The 20405-nt window shown below is 42.8% G+C and overlaps 1 protein-coding gene across 3 annotated transcripts; it reads left to right on the top strand.

The window, feature by feature from the left end:
• Positions 1-1333: 1333 nt before the first annotated feature.
• Positions 1334-18414, top strand: LOC121711080 (apolipoprotein B-100-like). Of its 3 annotated transcripts, none has more exons than XM_042094379.1 (28): positions 1334-1441; positions 2190-2216; positions 2777-2880; positions 3276-3421; positions 3741-3888; positions 4272-4424; positions 4542-4660; positions 4756-4847; positions 4987-5437; positions 5633-5747; positions 5864-6010; positions 6100-6311; positions 6855-7050; positions 7149-7328; positions 7414-7617; positions 7706-7873; positions 7968-8173; positions 8284-8463; positions 8572-8681; positions 8851-9061; positions 9171-9340; positions 9437-9594; positions 9757-9866; positions 10043-10416; positions 10576-16596; positions 16690-16804; positions 16934-17114; positions 17227-18414. In XM_042094379.1, the coding sequence occupies exons 1-28, from the start codon at positions 1387-1389 to the stop codon at positions 18187-18189; spliced, it is 11316 nt and encodes a 3771-aa protein (XP_041950313.1). In that variant the 5' UTR covers positions 1334-1386; the 3' UTR covers positions 18190-18414. The 3 variants fall into 3 exon arrangements, with proteins under 3 accessions (XP_041950313.1, XP_041950315.1, XP_041950314.1); XM_042094381.1 differs by having other exon boundaries at positions 1336-1441; positions 4542-4663; positions 4762-4847; XM_042094380.1 differs by having other exon boundaries at positions 1336-1441; positions 4542-4663; positions 4759-4847.
• Positions 18415-20405: the final 1991 nt, after the last annotated feature.

Raw genomic sequence — 20405 nt, 5'->3', positions numbered from 1 at the left:
GCGTTAAGTGAGCTATGAGTTCAGGGCTCTTCGAAATCAAAGATCAATGACCGGCGCCTGCAATCACGCATCGATCCGTCAGCTGCACCTTGGCCCAGGACAAGCAGGCACAGCCACAGCAAGATCACAGGCCGTCACAACACACACACAATCTGCAGCACATGCACACATGGAGAAGACACTGTGTTTTAACGATTGTTTTAAAAAAAAAAAAAAAGATTATGTAATTTAGTCATGCAGTCACAGATATTACTCAACTAAACACTTCAAGATATACGGAAAAAGGCATTATTGTTTTACTGTTCAATATCATATGTTTTTTACATTTATTCCCTTAATAGACATTGCCAATATTACTTTATAAGTTGTGGCAAGCCTATGAGCGCAGTAGGCTACTTTTTATACGTATTTAGCATTGTAGTGGCAGTGCGTTAATTACGTAATGCAGCGTGTGTCTGTTACTATGGTGCTGTCTCCATGGGCACAGGTTCAGTGTCTGACCCATATCTGAAGCTGGCAAATATGACTTGGCAAGTGCCTTGGCATCGATCTTCAAAATCATCAAATCTTACCAATGCCAGAATGCCAATGCGAGGACAGGCTACACAAAATCATATCTACAGTACGAGACTGTGTCATATTACACATTCTAGCTGAATCATGAAAGATGCCTCATCACTTTTCATTCCAGATGAATCTCATGGCTTGTAAGTACTGGAATACTGGACTCTTACAATGCTGCATAAAAGAATCAATGCATATTATAAAAGTACATCCAAAAATATATGGAAAGGGATCTTAATATGGCTGGATGGTCAAATAAAAACTGGCAACTGATAGCATTGCATTGCATGATAGCAATTGTAATGTATCTAATTTACACAAAAATCTATATGTGTGCTATGAGCTTTGACAAAATCTAGTACATTGATGATTTCATCTTTCCTTTGAGCACAGCAAAGTTTTATGAAACCTGTTTTGCAAACTAATCTTTACATAACACACATGTGCAATAATATGGCCAATATATGTAAGGAAAAAAATAAATATAATACTGCATTGTTTAGCATATATTCTTCATGACTATGTTCCTTTCAGATGTTAAATAGATAGTTGTTAGTTGTTGAAAGGTGTACAATTAATTTAGAAATAAGTTTATAAATCATCTGAAAAGCAGACACTGCAAATGTTATAGACCTATTTTTTTATGAAGCTGGTTGCCTTTGTCCTGCTACCAGGGCAAGAAGTGTGGACTTTGGCCATTTTCGCAACCTCCCCCTGTCCACTAGTTACCCTGGGGGTATAAAAGAGCAGTTCTGGAGGAGGTGAATCAGTCTCGTCTGAGTACTCGTCCACCCGAAAGGAAAGAGCTTCAGCGAACCCACCATGGGGGACACAAAGCTCTGCCTCGTACTTCTCCTCAGCGCCGTCGCATTGGCCCGTAAGTAGCTCACCTCTACTCTCCAACTCTAGGCCCAAGCATTATGCACAGGACAGTCTCCTGTATTGGTGTGGTAGTTGAGAAGCTCACCTTTACACTAGCCTGACCAAAAAGCACTTCAGTCTTTTAGTCCTTATTTTCCCCTCACAAAGCTACATACAAATGTAAATTTTGTGCAGGGCATTTTCGTGCATACTGTAACTTTGAATTTGGGTATTTTGATCTAATAACAATTATGACCAACAATTGGTGAAATGTGTCATCATTAGAAAAAATAAATGATTATTTTAAACAAAGTATTTAAAAGATCAACAAATGTATTGTACAAAATGAAACACAACACATATATGTTGCATACAATTTTTTGTTAAATTTTCCTTTAGTTTAAACTTTGACAAATCACATTTAAATAACACACATTACCCAAAGAAAATAAAGACAAACTAATTGAAACTATAAAGAGCATAATGCATATTCACATCACTTTAACATCAGTATTTTGTGACCAGAAAAGTCAATTTAGTTTGATTTCCTGCATTCATTAATTTTGAGTAATGTTGTCATGCCATTGCATTTTTTATATCTCATATACACGTTATATAACTTTTTGATTAAGACATCCTGTCTTCTGGCTAAGGAGCTTACTAGATCACTCTCCGGTCATGAGAGTTCACGCTTTAGCAGTATATTTGAAGTGAGATAGTGGGAAGGTGTTGTAATGCTTCTACTTCTGTCTGTCATCCTTTAGATGCTGATAATGGAGCCCCATGCCTGAGTAAGTCTTACCCAACCTCTGTTGCTATGTTCGAAGCATCTGTCAGATCGCTTTATAGCTCTGTTCATTTAAACTTCACAAGTAGTTTGGTGATTTGATATACAAACATAATGCACTCAAAAAACTGGAACTACATCATACATGTGCAAACAATTGACATTCTAAAGAGTGTATCACAATATGAAATTCAACCAAGCAGTGCTATGAACACTTGGTATGGATACTCTGTCATATAGGCTATCTGGCACCCTCTTAGACACTTCATAAGGCAGACGTCATCTCCCAGCTGTTGTCATCAGGACACTTCTTTGATAATAGCAAATCGGCATTATTAGAAAAAACTGATCAATAATCAATAAAAATAATAGTGAGACAATACTGCTACTAGGGATGTAAAGAAATACTGATAAGCATAAATATTGCAATATGATATTTTTTTAGATTGTTTAGATTCTTAAACACACAGGGGATTTGGCAGGCTTGTTGCATGGTTACCCTGTATGTTTTACCAATTTCATGTTTTACATCATTCATCTGAGTGTGCCTTCATCTCCCCCTAGTGGCCAAGAGGTACAAGCCTTTCCACAAGTATGAGTATCTATATGAAGCAGAGTCCCTCAACTTCCTCAATGGAGCCGTCAATGGACCTAAAGGAAGTTGCAAGGTACGGCACATCATTGGATAATCTCTGTATTATGATTAATTTGATAAAGAATGTATTCACAATTGCAGTTATACATGCATAGATACATACACATGCATAGATTGAAAAAAAAAACATGTATAATTAGACATCTGTTAACTTTTGTAAACCAAATGTGATGGTTGGAGTCTTTGATGGGATCTGAATTACATACCACATAAACTAAGTAAAAATACTAGTTCACCTGTAACCTTTAATAGTGTTATCTGCAGTGCAGAAATCCTCCATGATACTTTTCACTATTCTTTTGACGTCCGTGAGATTAAATGTACATTTAGAGTATGTACAATATAAAGAGCACTTTTTGATAAAAAAGCGGAAGATTGTTTTCATCATCTCCATTCATTGACCCACAGGTTGAGATTGAAGTTCCCGGCCCCTGCCACTACATCGTCCGCACCACTGAGTGCACACTCAGCGAGGTTGCTGACTTCGATGCAGCTGGCGAGCCCGTCTTTGTCCCTGCAGCCACTACTGATGCCTTCAAGGCTGCCATGGAGAAGTAAGCATTTCAATTTGTGTGTGTTTTTTAATTATTGTTAATTTCCTTTCACATAAAAAGACATCATATTTGCACTTAATTTGATAAATGCACTGTGGTAATATATGTTATTGGTACTCCACTACTCCTAACAGACTGTTCACAAATTAACCCTCTGAAAGTCTTCTGCAATCTGCAAACAGGAAAACTAATATATCTATTATTTTAATTTAAATGTAATCCTTATTCCCAAAACAATGAAATAATGCATTTCCCCAAAAGCAGATCTCCCTGTAATTAGGCTACTACTGTAATTAATCAGCTAGTGTTCTCCACACAGGAACCCTCTGAAGGTCACGGTTGAAGGTGACAATGACATTAAGTTGTTCCCTGAGGACGATGAGCCTATCAACATCCTCAACATCAAGAGGGGAATCATCTCTGGCTTTGCTGTGCCTGTTCTGGAGGAAGAGAAAAACAAGAGGATGGTATGTAGATACCACATGCCAAGTGTCATCAGCAAGAATTTACAGAACAACTCTGGTCTAAGAACAACCTATAGGGTCTATTTTTTAGATGATAACTTTTGGTTGGAGTAGTTTAAAGTAAGACTGGAATATGCATTTGCATTTACAGACAAAGCTCAAGATGTCACTACACCTCTATGCTATTGTGGAAAGGGTTCCTGTAAATAAAGTAAAGAGGGCATAAAAAAGAATTGGTTGTATTACCTGTTCTTCCAGTCGTGGTCACCATGTAAAGTGAAAATGGGAAAGTGAAAATATTTGGGTGAAAATGTTTGGGGGAAAAGGGTAAGGATAGCAAGTATGATGCATTCCTCCACAAACCAAGATGTCTTTCCACCCTCCAGCCCACCATCTATGGATTGTGCAAGACTGACTACACTGTGAACGCCAGAGAGGACATCGCCACAGATGTCACCCTCACACGTGACCTGTCCAGGTGTGACCAGTTCAGGCCAGTCAGAGACCACACCAGCCCCCTGGCCCTGATCACTGGCATGGTAAGACAGTATGGCAATTGTTTAGATAAATGAATAAACAAACAAAATGTTTAGGAAGGACACAGGACATTGTTCTATTCATCACACAGGACATTCATGTTTCTCCCTTCCCTTTAGCACTACCCTCTTGCCCAGCTGATCAAGAGCACTCAGACCTGCAACTACAAGTTTGACAATGCAGAGCACCACCCAGTGTTCGGTGAATGCCTTGAGAACCACATCCTGGTGCCTTTCTCCCAGTACGTCTAAGAACCAGCCATGAATGAATGTGTCATTCACTTCAAGAAACTTACCTCACTTTATTCTGACTTTGATCTAACTGTGATCACGTCCACAGGAGCAAACAGGGAGTTACCAATGTTAGCAAACAGAAGGCCACCCTCCTGGGAGTGACTGAGTTCAACGACAGAGTTTTCGACCCCAGTAAGACATCTACTTTGACTTAGCTCTTATGTATGGAGGGAAGAGAACTGCTGATGGACATAGTTTGATATCTGTGAAGTACATTTCTGACACAAGAGACGATGTATGGTCATAACACTTTTGTCTGTTTACTTTGTAGTTCTGGCCAATGAGCAGACCCTGCACCCACACGGCAGTGTGGACAAGAGCCCCATTCAGGACAAAGACGCCGCTCTCGCTGTCCTGAGGGAACTGGCTGGCCTGTCCAAAACTGACAACGGACACAAGAGAGCCCACTTGGCCCACAGGATCGTGAGCATGGTCCGCAAGATGTCTGCAGAGACCCTGGCAGCTGGCGTGCCTGAGGCCCTAGAAATCTCTCGCTCCCTGACCTACCAGGCTCTGTTCCAGTGCGGCACTCCCGAGTGCAGCGGTGCCATCATGCAGATCCTCAGGACCTTCGACAGCTCTTCTATGGAGATTGACGCCACCGTCTACGCCATGGGTCTGATGCCCAACCCCTCTCGCCAGCTCGTCCATGACATGCTGGAAATGGCCAAGTTCAAGCAGAGCAAACCCATCTTCTACGGAGCTAGCAATGCAGTGAAGAGGTAAGACATCTATCCAATGGTGTCAAAAATATTAATATTCATTCATATACATTATTACTTTGTACATTATTAAGATGGCTCCAGGCCTTAAAGTTTAGGTCATAAAGCTTTGTTTCTTTGATAATCATTGACCATCATTGATTAATCTATTTGCTACTTGAGTCTGAATTTGACGTCTTCTCTGGTACTCCACAGACTGTATCAGGCTGAGGGCAAGGTTACTCCTGAGATTGAGGCTGTTGCCAACTTTGCCTTGGAGCAGATTGGAGACTGCACTGGTGACCAGGAGCACATTTTCATGTCCCTGAAGGTGTGTTGTTCTTAAGATGCAGACAGTGCTACCACACTGACAGCCACAATTTCTTACTCTACATGATGGTAATAGTATTGGCAAGTGTTGTGATTATGGGTCTCTATGTCACACAGGTAATTGGTAACATGGCCGCTGCTATGGGAGCTGCCAGCCCTGCCCTGAAATCTGCTGTCATCCAGTGTGTGAACCAGCCTGCTGCCACCCCAGAAGTTCAGCTTGCTGCTATTCAGGCCTACAGACAGACCACTCTGCCCGAGGAGGTAATCCAGAGTCTTCTGAACCTTTCTTACATAGATAATATCTAGTCATGTTGAGAAAATCTCATCACTTTCCCCCTTGTGCTTTACAGGGCAGAGAGGTGCTCATGCAGGTCCTTTTGGATGGTGCTGCCCCACTGCAGAAGCGTGTTGCCGCCTACTTGGTGCTGATGAAGGACCCTCAGCCCTCTGAACTCTCTCAGCTGGCTGCTGCCCTGCCCATTGAGGAGAATCAGCAGGCCAAGAGCTTTGTGATCTCTCATGTCACCAACATCCTGAGCTCTACTGCACCTGAGACCCAGGAGTAAGTTAAATAAGAAACCTTCTATGTATTAATATTTTTTATTTACTACAAGGATACAAGGATACATGGAAGTTTATTGTCTCATGCATATAGTTACTGGAAGTAAGAAATGCAGTGAAATTATGTCTGGTGTCAGCCTATGTGTGCATTTATTGGGGGTAAAAAGTGCAGTAGAAGAGGGTTTTAGTAGATTAAGTGGCAAGGGCTGCATAAGAAAGGTGGGGGAGGATTGGGATGGGGGGCACCAACAAGGAGCACCCAAGAGCAACAGGGGCAAGGAAAAACTCCCTTACCAAGGAAGAAACCTTGGGCAGATCCACGGCTCAAGGGGCTAACCCAACTGCCAGGGGTCTTGGTGTGTGTGTTGGGGGGATGACAAGGGAGATGGGATAGTGTGGTGTGTATGTGGGGAGAGGGCAGTGTGCAATATGTGTGTTGGAGAAGCTTCCTCATTAGACAATGTGCTGTGTATAGTACAGATTACTAAAAAACTAAAGAAAAAATCTTTACTGAGCAAATGTAATTTTCTTCTTTTCCGAACAGGCTAAGACAGAAGATCCTCGATGCCCTCCAGGGCAATGAAGTTGGAACTGTCATGGACCCAACCAAATTCTCCCGCAACTACAAGGTCGGATCAGTGGAGGGAAACATGATCTTTGAGGGGGTCAGCTACCTGCCCAAGGAAGTTATGCTGGAGATGACCCTGAATGCCTTTGGCTTTGATGTGGACATGTTTGAGGTGCATACTTTTTAGTCTGACAGTATATAGACTCTAAGAATTCCCTTATTTATCTTGCCTCCATTATCGGCCCACCTAATCATTTATTGTACTTTTAGATTGGCATGGAGGGCAAGGGACTTGAGCCAACTATTGAGGCCCTGTTTGGTGCCAATGGGTTCTTCCCTGACACGGTGATGAAGACCATCTACTATGCTGCTGATAAAATGCCTGTTCAGGTCAGACAGACTCTGAGGAATATGCTTCCATCCTTGAGGAATGACCGAAAGAAGAGACAGGTACTAATTTACTGACCTCCCATTGCATCTTTTTCATATGATGTTTCAGGAGCTTCAATTCACCATTTTGCTCTCACATTGTTAGGCTTCCCAGAGCCTTATTAAACAGCTTGGACAAAACATCAACAAACTGTTCAGGGACCTGAAGGCTCAGGATGCCCCTGAGGCCATGGTCTACTTGAGACTGCTGGGAATGGAACTTGGCTACCTTAAGACCAAGGACATGGAAGAGATGGCCTACTCTGCTGCACTGATGATTGACAACCTCCTGAAAATGTTCCCCGCTGATGTAAGTTTCCTAAGACAACACACTCCCTTCCTCTAAACGTTAGACATTTTCTACTAAAGCTCACTCACTTAATGTTTATTCATTGCAGTTCATCAAGGGACTGCTGACCAGTGCTGACAACGAGCTGTTTGCCCACTACATCTTCATGGACAATGAGTTCTACCTGCCAACCGGCCCTGGTGTTCCTCTGAGGGTTGCCCTGTCTGGTACCTTCACCCCTGGAGTTAAGGGAGGATTGCAGCTTTCTCCTGACATGGTAAGTGATACAATAACCTAGGCAATCAAATTATTTGTGAACATAATTCAATTTTAGTCAAACAGGTCAACCTCATCTTACCTTTTTTCCACAGAGTGAGGTGGCCTTCATGCCATCCGCTGGCATTGAGTTTGTGACTGAGGTTGGAGCCCACTTACCTGACTTTGTTCAGTCTGGTCTGGAGATGCACACCAACATCTACCACGAGAGTGGCCTGAAAGCTAAGGTCTCTGTGTCCAACAGCAACATCAAGCTGACCATTCCTGCTCCTCAGGGCCCTGCCAAGCTCGTCAGCCTCACGTATGTTTGAATTTCTGCAATGTATTATAACAGCATTACATTAACTCTTTGTCAGTCAAATTGTGTGTAGTATCAGACTATGGAAATAAGTATTTCCTTCTATATTGCAGCAACTCTCTGGTGTCTGTGCATGGTGCTGAGACCAAGACCATCCCATCCCTGGGAGAGAGAGTTGATGTAACTGAGTGCACTCCTGTCTTTGCGGGCATGAAGTACTGCACAGCTCTGCAGTATTCTGATGCCATGTTTTATGTCGATGCTCCCTACTTCCCCTTCACTGGAGACAGCAAGTAAGTCAAATGGAGTGGAGAGATGGAGTAAAGATCTTGAGCAGCATTGGTTATAGAGTAAGCTGAACTGTTTGTAGCTAACTTAGTCGACTGCTGTGGTCTCTGCAGGCTTGCCATCGAGTTGCACCCCACTGGTGAGATCTCTGAATACACAGCTGACATTGACTATTCCTATGAGGAGAAGACAGATAAAGTCGTACTCACCCTGAAGGCTGAAGGTAATATTATAACTATTTGTTTTGAAAGAAAAAGTACATATTGTTCACCCATGAACAGCTGAAGGCAATAAGATGTATTCGTGAAGTCATTAATTTTGTGAACATCCAGCTGATTTGTCCAGGTGTTTTTCTCTCTTTGCCTGAACTTTTCTTTCTACTTTTACCACAGGAGCAGCAGCCACTGAGGCTACAGCAACCTTAAAGTTCAACAGGCAGAAGTACACTGTTGAGGCTGATCTGCAGATCCCTGATTATGACCTTGAGGTTGGACTCAGGCTTGGTTCTGTCGAGCCCAACACCAAGGGAAAGGCCACACACTCAGTCCAAATTGACCTCATCAACAAGAACATTCCTCAGGCCTCTCTTATTGCTCTGGGAAAGTAAGGAAATGTTTCTAGTAAATGAGCAGCTTTGCATTAGAAATGTCCATACTGTTCTTTGCAAGTTTGTGAATTTGTTAAAGAATTTCCTTCTTTTTGTTTCAAACAGACTTGAGGGGATGAAGGATGCCAATGTGGAGGTTCAGCTTCTTGTCCCACCCATTGCTGATTTCAAGGTTTCTGCTCACCTTCACCGTGAGGAGGATTTGACCCTTGAACTTAAGACTGACTTTGGACTGCCAGAAACTAAGTCTGTGCAGGAAATCACTCTTAAATATGGTGTGTGTGTGCTTACCTCCTTGAAAACATTTCCAACATGTACATGTCTTCCTTTCATGCGCTACATGACAAACTGTTTTTTTTTCTTAACTTCAGATGATGAGAAACTAGAGGTAGAAGTTAAATCTGATATGAGCACTGGGATCAAGGACCTCCTTGTACATGTAGGCTTTGAAGATATTGACAGCCTTCTCAACGAAGAATTTGGACAGTCTGGGATGACAGTTGGTACTTTCATCAGCAAGTCTGTTGAGGTAGGATAAATATGGCGATTTATATATATAAAAACTGTAACAAGTGTTAACCCATTTTCACTTTCACTGCTGTATTTTGCTCACTCATGGTATTTTTTTTGTAAAATGACTGTATACAAAACATACAGTATTTTCTGACATGTCTATATCATCTTACCATAGGGAGTCAATGCCTACATAGAGACGTATTGTGCAGATATTCCATTTGTGCAGAACATAAGAGTGCCTGAATTCCCTGAGCTGTCAATCCCTGAGAAACTGTACTTGAAGGCGTAAGTACAATCCTTAGTCACAACGCAATGTAGTTTGTGTTAAAATGTAAGAATGCAGCGTAAAACTTGTATTGCGGAAAATAATTGTGAATGCCAGTGACAACTATTTTACCTACAGATATTAAAAAAGTGTAGTGTACAACCATTTTAACTTAAAGTTACATGTTCATTTACAGTGAGGCTGATGCCAAATACAACTTTGGCAAGCACTACTACACCATTGCCATTCCTCTGCCTCTTGGAGGAAAATCCTCTGGAGACCTGAACTTCCCTGCTGCTCTCACCACTCCTCACCTGACTGTGCCCCAGCTGGGTCTGGAGGTTGCCTCCATTGACATTCCTCTCCCCGAGGTCTTCATTCCAGAGCATGTGTCTGTGTCTATGCCTGTCTTCGGAAAGGCTGAAGTGTCCGCCAAGGTGCACAGCAACTTGTACAACCTAGAGGCCGATGTTTCTGCTGGTAGAGATCCAGTTGACCACCCCAGCTATTCTGCTAATGTGGAAGTGACTGGAACTTGTCCTGCCGAAATTCTTTCCATGAAGATTGACGGTATGTGTGTGTTTTCAAAGTTTTTAAATTCATCCATGAATACATTTTGAAAACACACAAGATCACTTATATATGATGCAACTAAAATACTCTGGTTATTTTATTTTCTAAACCAAGAATAGTATTATGATAATGCAATTTTTGTCATATTTTGAACAGGGTCTGCATTGCTTGCGGCTGCACCTGGTGAGTCTCTCAAGGCTGAAATCAAGACACATATGAACCACAAGCTCATTGATGTCAGCATTACTGTTGAGGAAATCGCAACCATTGCGGACAAATTCAACCTGAAGTCCAATAGCAAGATTGAGGCAACCAGCCCACTTGGTGTTCAAGTGTATCTGGACTATAATGGTGATGCTGGTCTGAACACAGAGGAAATCTCTGGAAATGGAAACCTGGAGGCATCCCTCAAGGTTGGTCCTATTTCTGGATCTGCCACTATTTCCCAGACGGTCGCAGTCTTCCCATTCAAGCCAGAGGCCAAGATAGATTCCTCAATGAAGATTGATTCCACCCTTGTCAAGGCCCAGAACACATTTGCTGCTGCCTTTGCTAATGGTGAGCTGTCTGCCACATCCAATACCGCTGCAAATGATGACACCCTGGTGCACAATGCTGAAGTCACCATCAAGGATTCCACACTGGCTGTGAAGTCTGATACCAAGGCAGATGCCCTTGGCCTGAAGATTCAGAATGTGGCTGAAGCCTCTGCTGGTGCTGGAGCTGTTAATATCAAGATGGAAACAAGTGCTGACCACACAGAAAACCGTATTCATTCCCTTGTGACTGCCATCCTGGACATCAACGGACTGGCTGTGAACAGTGATGCTGATGTTAAACTTGCTGAAAACACTGCAATTCACAAAGCATCTTTGACACTGAACAAGGATGGTTTGGCAACCAATGGAGCCACATCCCTGCAGAGCCCTCTGAAGCTGGAGAACACCTTCAGCGGTACCGTTGATGCATCCAAGGTTGACCTCAACATTGATATCAAGGGTGAATTTGCTGACATGAAGATTGCCAATGCCATGTCTCTGACTGGAACCCCTGCTTCTATTGCTTTCAAAACCAATGCAGAAGCATTTGTCATGGAGGGAACCTCCTACACCCATTCCATTGCCTTGGATGTGCACGACTACACTGCATCTTTGAACATAAACAATGACCTGAAAGTCCTGCATGCCAACTTGGAGAATCATGCTGAGCTTAAGGCAGAGGCCTATAAGGCTGATCTGACCGGAAGCCTGAAGGCAGCCTATGGTGAACAGGAGCTCAAGCACACTTATGAAATCAAGTATGCTGACCTGACTGCTAATGCCAAGTGCAGCACAACTGGTATGCTTCTGGGTTCTCACCTGAGCCAAAACACTGAGGTATTAGTTCCTGGACTTGCTATTAAAATCAGCAATGATGCCCGCTTCAACTCTCAGGTTCTCCGTTTTGATACCACCACCCGTGCCACAGCTGTCCCCTTCAGCTTCAACCTTGATGCCATAGCCAATGCTGATGGTGACCTGACCATGTATGGAAAGCACAGTGTCCAAGTCTACAGCAAGTTCCTCATGAAAGCAGAGCCACTGGCAGTCACACACTCTCATGAATGCAGAATCTCTACCTCCCAAAACCTTGACAATGGCGTTTCCATTGAGACTGGGCTTGACAACAAATTTGAAACTCTCCTGACGCCCTCTGAGCAGAAGGCACATCTGATTGTAAAATCCAAATTCAACAACCATGCCATGAATGAGGAGGTTAGTGTTTACAACACACCTGAGAGGCTTGGACTGGAAATGTCAGGAAACATCATGACAAATTTGCTCAACATTGATGACAGCGAAAACCAAGAATTTGGTGTATCAGGCTTTGTGAAATATGACAAGAATAATGATGTTCATGTCATTTATTTGCCTTTCACTGAGAGCTTGGTCAGTATTGCAGACAACCTAAGACTCACCTTAGTGGAAATGGTAGAGGCTATGCAGGCTTATATTAGACAAGAAGATCTCATCAACAAGTTGGAAAGTCTTCCTCAGTACATCAGTGACTTTGTCAAGGACCTCAATGTAGAGGAAAGAACCACTGAGCTTAAGCAACAACTACTTTCCCTGTCTCAGGAGTACACCATTACATTTGAAGATTTGGAGGCTTCTCTGATGAACCTGAGGGCTATTCTTGAAGGGCTCTTGTCTGATCTAGCTGCTCGTGTCAATGAAACTGTCAAAATTATTAAAGAGCTCATTGTAAGTGGAACTCTGTCTGAGGATGTTGTCAAGAGGCTGGCTGAGCTACTTAATACACTGAATGAGGAATTTGACATCAATGCCATGCTTGTTGCAGTTATCGAGGCTGTTGAAGATCTGATTAAGCAGATTGATATGATGAAACTGAAGGACAGCAGCATTGCACTCTTGCATGACCTGGATGCCCAGTATGCCATCAAAGCCAAACTTGAGGAAAGAGTGGGTGAACTGAAACAAATGATTTCCAGCTTCAGCTTGGTTCAGTTTGCTGAGGACCTGAAGAGCCTGATTTCCTCCATTGACATTGAAGGTCTGACCAGTCAGCTTGTGGCACAAATTCCAACAGAGCAAATTAACAAGATTGTAGACACAGTGAAATCTCTGGTGACAGAATTGGACATCACTGGTAAGCTGAATGCAGTCTATTCCAATGTGAGAACTGTACTTGTAAAATACGAACTTGACAAGAAAATTGAAGCAATCCTGGAGAAGGTTGTTGAGCTCATCCAGAAATTCAAAATTGATGAGACCGTGCAGGTTGTTGCTGACACTTTGAAGACCATCCACATCCCTGTCTCACTGGAAGATGCTATCAACTACCTGAAGACCACAGAGATCAAGCAGGCTATTGAGCACTTGAATGAATACCTTGATGCTTTTGTGCAAAGTGTTAAGTCATTTGACTACAATGCCTTTGTAGATTATGCCAATGAGAAAATTGCTGCTTACACTGCCGAGCTGAACACACGCTTTGCTTCTCTTGAGATTCCACAGAAGGTTGAGGCAGCCAGAGAATTTGTCAACTATGCTCTATCCACATTGAGTGGCCTCTTGGAAGAACTCAGGGGCATCAAGGCAGCTGATGTAGTCAAGTCTCTGAAGGACATCATTGATACCGTGGCTCTGAATGACATCAGAGCATTGGTGGCAAAACTTCCAGAAGTTGACCTCAGAGGTGACATTGAACATTACCTGCAAGTAGTTAGCAACCTGTACACCAAGGTCATGGATGTTGTCATTGATACCTTCAGTGGAGTTGTTGATGCAATCCAGAAGTTTGCTGCTGATCAAGCCATTATCGGCCAATTTAAGCAGATCATTGAGGGAGTCGCAACTGGACTGAAGACAGCTGAGCTTGAATTCCCATCACTCAGTGTCCCACTCACCGACCTGGTTCTGCCTTCCTTCAAGATCAGCCTGGCCAACCTTCAGGACACCCTCCCAACACAGATTGATCTGCCTGAGTTCACCATTCTGGGCTTCCATACTGTGCCAGCCATGACCATTACTTATGATGATATCAAGCAGAAGGTTATGCAGCTAATTGACTTCATTGTGAACTATGAAATCACCTTTATGGATGTGGATGCCTTCTTTGGAGAGCTCTCCATGAATTACTTGCCTGACCTGTCGGCTATTTCACTGCCAGAGATCAGCCTACCAGAGATCTCGCTCCCTGCCATCCCCAAGATCAATCCTGAGGATCTGATTAACATTCCTTTGACAATCCCTGAGATTAAGCTCCCTCACATTCCCACTGAGCTGATGGTGCCAGCTTTTGGAAAGCTCTATGGTGAAATAAAAGTGAACACTCCCATCTACAACATCAGGACCACTGCTGAGTTCCAGAATTCTACTGATAGTGAGACCACCCCACAGTTCACAGCATTCTTGAATTCCAAGGGATCATCTCCTGCTGTTGAAGTTCTAGGCTACAACCTGGACTGCACTGCTCGTGTAGCAATCCCGAAAAGGAGCCGTATCATCATTGCAGAAACCCTGAAGTTCACTCAGCAGCAGCTGTCTGTGGAGCACCAAGCATCAATGACCGTTTATGGTCTTTCTGCTCAGGCCTCAGCCAAGACGGCTTTGAAGATTAACACTTCTCCATACACTGCTGACCTTGTCAACAATGCATTCTTTGCCATGGAGGGTGGCATTACCAGTTCTTTTGACACCTCCTACAACCACAAGATCAACCTTCCCATTATCTCATACACCAGTGACATGTCTTTTACACAGAAGACTGTTGCTCGCCAAGATGGCACCTCTATCACCGTTTCTTTGAAAAGCGAAGGATCAAACAAGGTTTTTCTCTCTGACTTCTCAGAGGAATTAACCCAAAAGGCTGATCTGGATTACACCATGAACCTCCGCACAGCTAAACTGACATACACCTCTGACACTGATAGTCCCTCTCTTAAAATGAAGGAGAGCATGAATGCTGAGGCTGTTATTTTCAGTCACATCACTTTCGATGCCCGTGTGGAATCAGAGTCTCCTTACATCAAGAACAGCCTGATAACTGCTTCTGGGAAGGCGCACTTAGGTGACATGAAAATTGAAATCAAGGCCAATCATGACACAGAGCTTGCTGGTTCTCTCAGTGGAACCCTGTCCAACTCCATTCATGTTTTGGTTAAGCCCATTGAGGTTGTACTCGACTTCCAGAACAAGGGCAATGCCAAGGCCAGCCTGGACGACACTTTTTCAGCTAAACTTGATCTCCAGAATGACTACTCTGTCACCTTGAATTCTAATGTTCAGCACATTAACACAATGGCCCTCTTGAAGCTAAACCATTACAGGGTTAGCTACAACTTCACAGTTGAAAATAACCAGGCAGAAACTGGCATCTATGCCTCTGTAGATGGAGATATCAACCTTGACTTCTTGACTGTGCTTCTTTCTGACATTAGCATCCCTGAGATTACTGTACCATTCACTGACTTCAGGACCCCAGCCATCTATGACATCAATCTGTATGAGCACACTGGCCTGAAGCACCTGCTGACTTCCTCTGAGCAGACAGTTGATGCGGATGCCAAGATTGTGTACAAGAAGAGCAGGTTTTCTCCCCTTTTTGATCTGGGCCTGATTTACATTCCTGCCATTGGCAACCTTGTTACTGAGGCTTCTTTCAAGTCATCCATCATCAACCTGAATGTGAATGCTGAAGTGTCTGGTGAGGATGATGTGGTTATCCGCATTGGTGCCAACTCTGCATCTGTTTTTGAGAGTCTGACGGCCAAGCTTGATGGTACTAGCAGTCTTACCACCAGGAGAGATTTGAAACTGGCCACAGCCCTTTCTCTGGAGAATGCTCATATTGAGGCTACACACGACAGCACTCTGAACCTGGACAGTGAAGAGCTTATTGCCTCTTTTTCAGCAGCAACTGTTGCAAAGGTGAACCTGCCAATTTTCACCGCTGAAGCCAACCATCAGCTTAAAGTAGACCCACGGAATACTGCATTTGCAGAAAACACATTCAAAATGGTGTACACCTTGAATCTCCCAGTGATAAATGTTGTTGGGTCCGGAGATGTTGAGAGTAATACAAAGTTTGAATCTACCTTTTTAGATATGTCCATAGAGTCAACAACTAAAGAACAGTTTGATGGAACCATCTTGGGCAGTGGCCTTGTAAAGAGATCCCTCAATGATGTAGCCTACTTCTATTGTGATTTTGATGCCATTCGCTCAACTCGGAAGACCACCGGCAACGCACATGTCAGCTACGGCGATCTTAAAATTGAGTTTGATGTTGATGAGGACCTGGCTTTTGAATTGAAAGAAAAATTGTATGCCAGTATGAAATTTGACTCCAACAATGAGATCAATGTGGCTAGCCTGAACACCAAGGGAAAGCACTCAGTCAAGACCATTTTTGATGTGACGCAGACATCTGTGGCTGTTGATATGGAAGCTGACCTTGCTCAACCAAGCACCCTGGGTGATCTGAGCTACTTTGAGAAACTGACCCTTGACTGGACTAATGAGAAAGAGAAGGAATCCTACACTCTCAAGATAGTCACTCCTGTTTACACCACCACTGCTGCCATAGAAACAGAGGGTTCTTTCCCCAAATACAAGGGAACCTTCAAGGCCTCTGCCAAGTCTCCGGCTGTATTCCTGGAGTACGATCTGGATGGTGAGTACAGGCATCTTTATAGTTACTTCAACATGGGTTGATGTACACCATGCAGTCTAAGAATTCTGTCATGCTTGCTGTCTTTATCACTAGGCTCCATCACTGCCGCTCTTGAAAATGGAGCCGTGAGTCACACTCTTAAAGCTGTCCTGACCCATGCTGATCTGACTATGGATGTTCAACATGCTATTGAGCATCAGGACGATGGGTAAATATTCCACAAACTATGCTAATCAGCCATCAACATCACATCACAACAACATCATAATATTAGCACTTATCACCCAGGTTCTAAGGAATTTATCTCAAAGAGCAATACTTTGGTCTTTTTGTGCAGTCCTGCCCATACCCTGAATGTGGACGTCACCAGCCCCACCTTTACTGATGCAAACTTCCGCTATGCTGCCCGTAAGGATGGCGCCAGCACTTCCATCTCCTCTCCATCTACTGGCTTTCTTGGATTACAGCTCCAGGGCAAAATCCCACAGATGAGCGCAAAACTGTACTGCCGCTATGCTGTACGTATAACATCCCATCCTGTAAATAAATAGACAAAGAATATCAGTCGAAATGTGTTACATGTTATGTGTTCTTTTTTCCTTAAGTTCTGTGCTTTCTCTGTTTGAACAGTCAAATCCAGAAAATGACGTTGACATCCTGGTCTTGAAAGCAGCTCTGACAGAACCTGAAATGTTGCATCTTCATGCTTCTGCCAACATGGAGGCACCCAACGTTATGCTGTCGGGCCTGCAGGAGAGAGTCCCTGCCATCACCTCCTCTCTGACCAAATTCGCATACATGAATGGCATTGACAAAGCTGTTTGGAGCTTCACGGACATGCTGGGCAGCATAGTTAATGAAGCTTACTACACTGGCAAGAGCTACACCCCAGAGATGAGCCAGATGTCCATCTTCTTCAGGAACTTTGTTGTTCAGTACCAGAAGACAGTTCAGACCCTGCTTGATGTTGCAGTCATGTACCTGCGGGAAACCCAGATTGAACTGCCAGGAATGGAGAAGGCTACTCTGCTGGAAATCGCGAATAAGATCACAACCAACGTTGGCACCGTGCTTGAGCAGCTTCTGCAGGTGATCAGTGATAACCTGCAGGCCTACCTCACCCCAATTGTAGGCAACATCCAGGGGACCTTCCCCGACGGTGTGGTACTCACTGGAGGCCAGGTTCTGGACAAGGTGAAGGCTGTCCTGAGTCAGATGGTAGAGATGGTGAAAAATCTGGAAAGTCTTGATGTCATATTGGAGAAGCTGGGTGAGGCTCTGCGTGAGGCAGTTGAGACAGCCCAAGCTTTCATTGACAGCATGAGCTCTGATATTCTTGACATTATCTTTGTGTACATCAATGGTCTCTATTCTAACCTTGTCACACTTACCAAGAATGTTACAGTACAGGTCCGTACTAACCTGTTAACTGCAGAGGAAATCGGCAACTCCGTCAAGTATGCTTTAGAGTCTGTTGTCTCTTTTCGGACTGAAATTATCAATTTTGTTACTCAACTGTTGCCAGAGACTGGAGCTCTTAGAGTGAATGGCGGAATTTTGGATGTGGAGTTTGATATTCCTGTCCGCCTATAATATATATGTTAGCTGTGAATGTTTCGCCTGTTAAACACTACCTTATGTTGATCCAACACTTTGAGGGAGCAATGGATGCTTAAGTCCATAGCATGTATTTAAAGTAGTCTAAAATAACATGAAAAGACTGTATTATGCTGTAAATGACAACTCATATACTGACTCAGCTATTAACTTTTGTTATGATTTATTTTTGATGAATCAATAAAGATTAATTGTACTACAGTAGTTATGCATGTTGTTATTTCACTTTTCAGTATAGAAATATTACTAAATATAGAGTAAACAGATCAGTAGCATAGCCAGAAATGTTGAAATGGGTGGACACAGAAAAAAAACGGGTGGGCAAAGCCAATTTGATTGAACATAAGAGAGGCCTAGATTACAAACATTAATGATAGGCATGTTATATTTATGACATAAAAGAACGCATTTGATCACAGCTGACAAAGTACGCAGAAACATTTTCAACTGGAGCAAAACAATGCGCATCGCATGATACACAATTGAGCCAATAGATTGACCATATTGGGGCATATCATAGGCATGTTACATTCATGACATGAAAAATGGAACTTATTGAACTTATTAATCAAACTACGCAGTCGACTAAACATTTTAAACTTGCGCAAAACAGCATGAACCCAGCATCGGTGCGTGCGTCGCATAAAACACAAATTGAAGCAACAGATTGACCATTGGACAATCCTACTGCAAAGCCTTTCCATAGGCATGCTACCTCTATGACAAAAAGTGGAATATCAACGCATGTCATCACAGCTGACAATTATGCAGAAACATTTTAAACAGAGCTGCCAGCTGTTCGCGATTTGACTGATTCTTAAGCTCTCAGCGGAGTGCTGTCTTGCGCATCCTTTTTAGATGGTAAACGAAAGAAAGCCCTCTAATTGGATGGGCAAGACTGTCAAGTAGGCGGGCCTAGGCCCGTCCAGGGCCGCCCGTAGCTACGCATATGAAACAGATAATTATTTTTAACTTCCTGAGGGGTTTCAAAGTTAGCATTGAGAATATTACAAGGTTAAGAGACACACCACATCAGTAAAAAATGTATTAATGAATACAAAAAAGTTATGTTGCAGTTGGAAACACTGTATCTGTAACAACTATGGTAAGAAAATATAAGAGCAAAATACTATGACATTAACTACTTAGGGCAGCAAGACACTGAATCACACACTAATTTTCTGTGAGCAGTAAGAATGGCATTATTTAAGTAATGAGCCCCGAGAGACCGTACTGTAGGTTACACTGATTGTACAACAGCTAAGGGGCGTTGTTAGGCATGACACGCTAGCGGACCGCCACACAGAACCCCCCAAAAGGAGGGTAGGGTGGACACCATAGATAGATGCCACATTCTCCATTGAGTATTAGGAGGAATACATTACATTACATTACATTACATTTGGCTGACGCATTTTTAGCCAAAGCGACTAACGGAATAGCTAGGAATAGCCGCCATATTGGTGGGGGCGACACTTGCTGGTAAATGAATGGAGACTGATGATGAGCTGAAGGAATTTTGGGCTATAAAATCCTCAAACTCATATTTTTTTCAAGCAATGGGCATGAATGTTATTTAATAGTTAAAGGTAGATAAATTAATATTATTTACATGGAGGGAAAAAAAAAAATATATATATATATATATATATAAGGGCCGTGAATCACTCATGTAAAAGACGATACGATTTGCATCTAGATACATGGGCACGATTCGAGACAAGAAAATATACATGTTTATAAAAAACGATTCAGTACGATTCGATTTGATGCAATTCGATGCAGTTCAAGAATGGAAAGCATTCTGAAAGATTTTTTATAATTTGCTCAAGGTGCACATTCATTTTATATTATCAATTATCATGGTCATGGTTGTCAATTAGGCAACAAAATGTGTGAATATGATTATCTAAACTGAGGTGCTTAAGTGCTTAAAGGGAAACTTGGCAGGATTTCCCCCTCTGCTGGAGAAATTGTGCATTATGCTATTTCAAAACTGTGGGAAAAGGTAACGATAAAGCATATGGATTTGTTTACAAGCTAGCAAAACGGTTAGCATAAGTTCGGCAGACAATGTGGATGTTACAAGGTAAGAAAAACTTTTAAAACGAGTTTCTTGTTTCTCACTTCTCTTTCCGGGACGGTAGTCTCAATGTTGCAAGGTTGGTTTTCCGCCTGGGGACGCTAGGGGC

Source organism: Alosa sapidissima, chromosome 6 (assembly GCF_018492685.1).
Source record: "Alosa sapidissima isolate fAloSap1 chromosome 6, fAloSap1.pri, whole genome shotgun sequence".
In the NCBI taxonomy this organism is placed as follows: domain Eukaryota; kingdom Metazoa; phylum Chordata; class Actinopteri; order Clupeiformes; family Clupeidae; genus Alosa; species Alosa sapidissima.
The sequence above is the reverse complement of the archived record's forward strand: the minus strand, read 5'-3'. Positions and strand labels throughout refer to the sequence as shown.

Excerpts from the sequence above, each read along its gene's own strand:
- LOC121711080 (XM_042094379.1), top strand. The coding sequence starts at position 1,387 with ATGGGGGACACAAAGCTCTGCCTCGTACTTCTCCTCAGCGCCGTCGCA. Across the intron at positions 2,881-3,275 it reads GACCTAAAGGAAGTTGCAAG|GTTGAGATTGAAGTTCCCGG; the intron begins GTACGGCACATC and ends ATTGACCCACAG. Across the intron at positions 10,417-10,575 it reads TCTTTCCATGAAGATTGACG|GGTCTGCATTGCTTGCGGCT; the intron begins GTATGTGTGTGT and ends TATTTTGAACAG.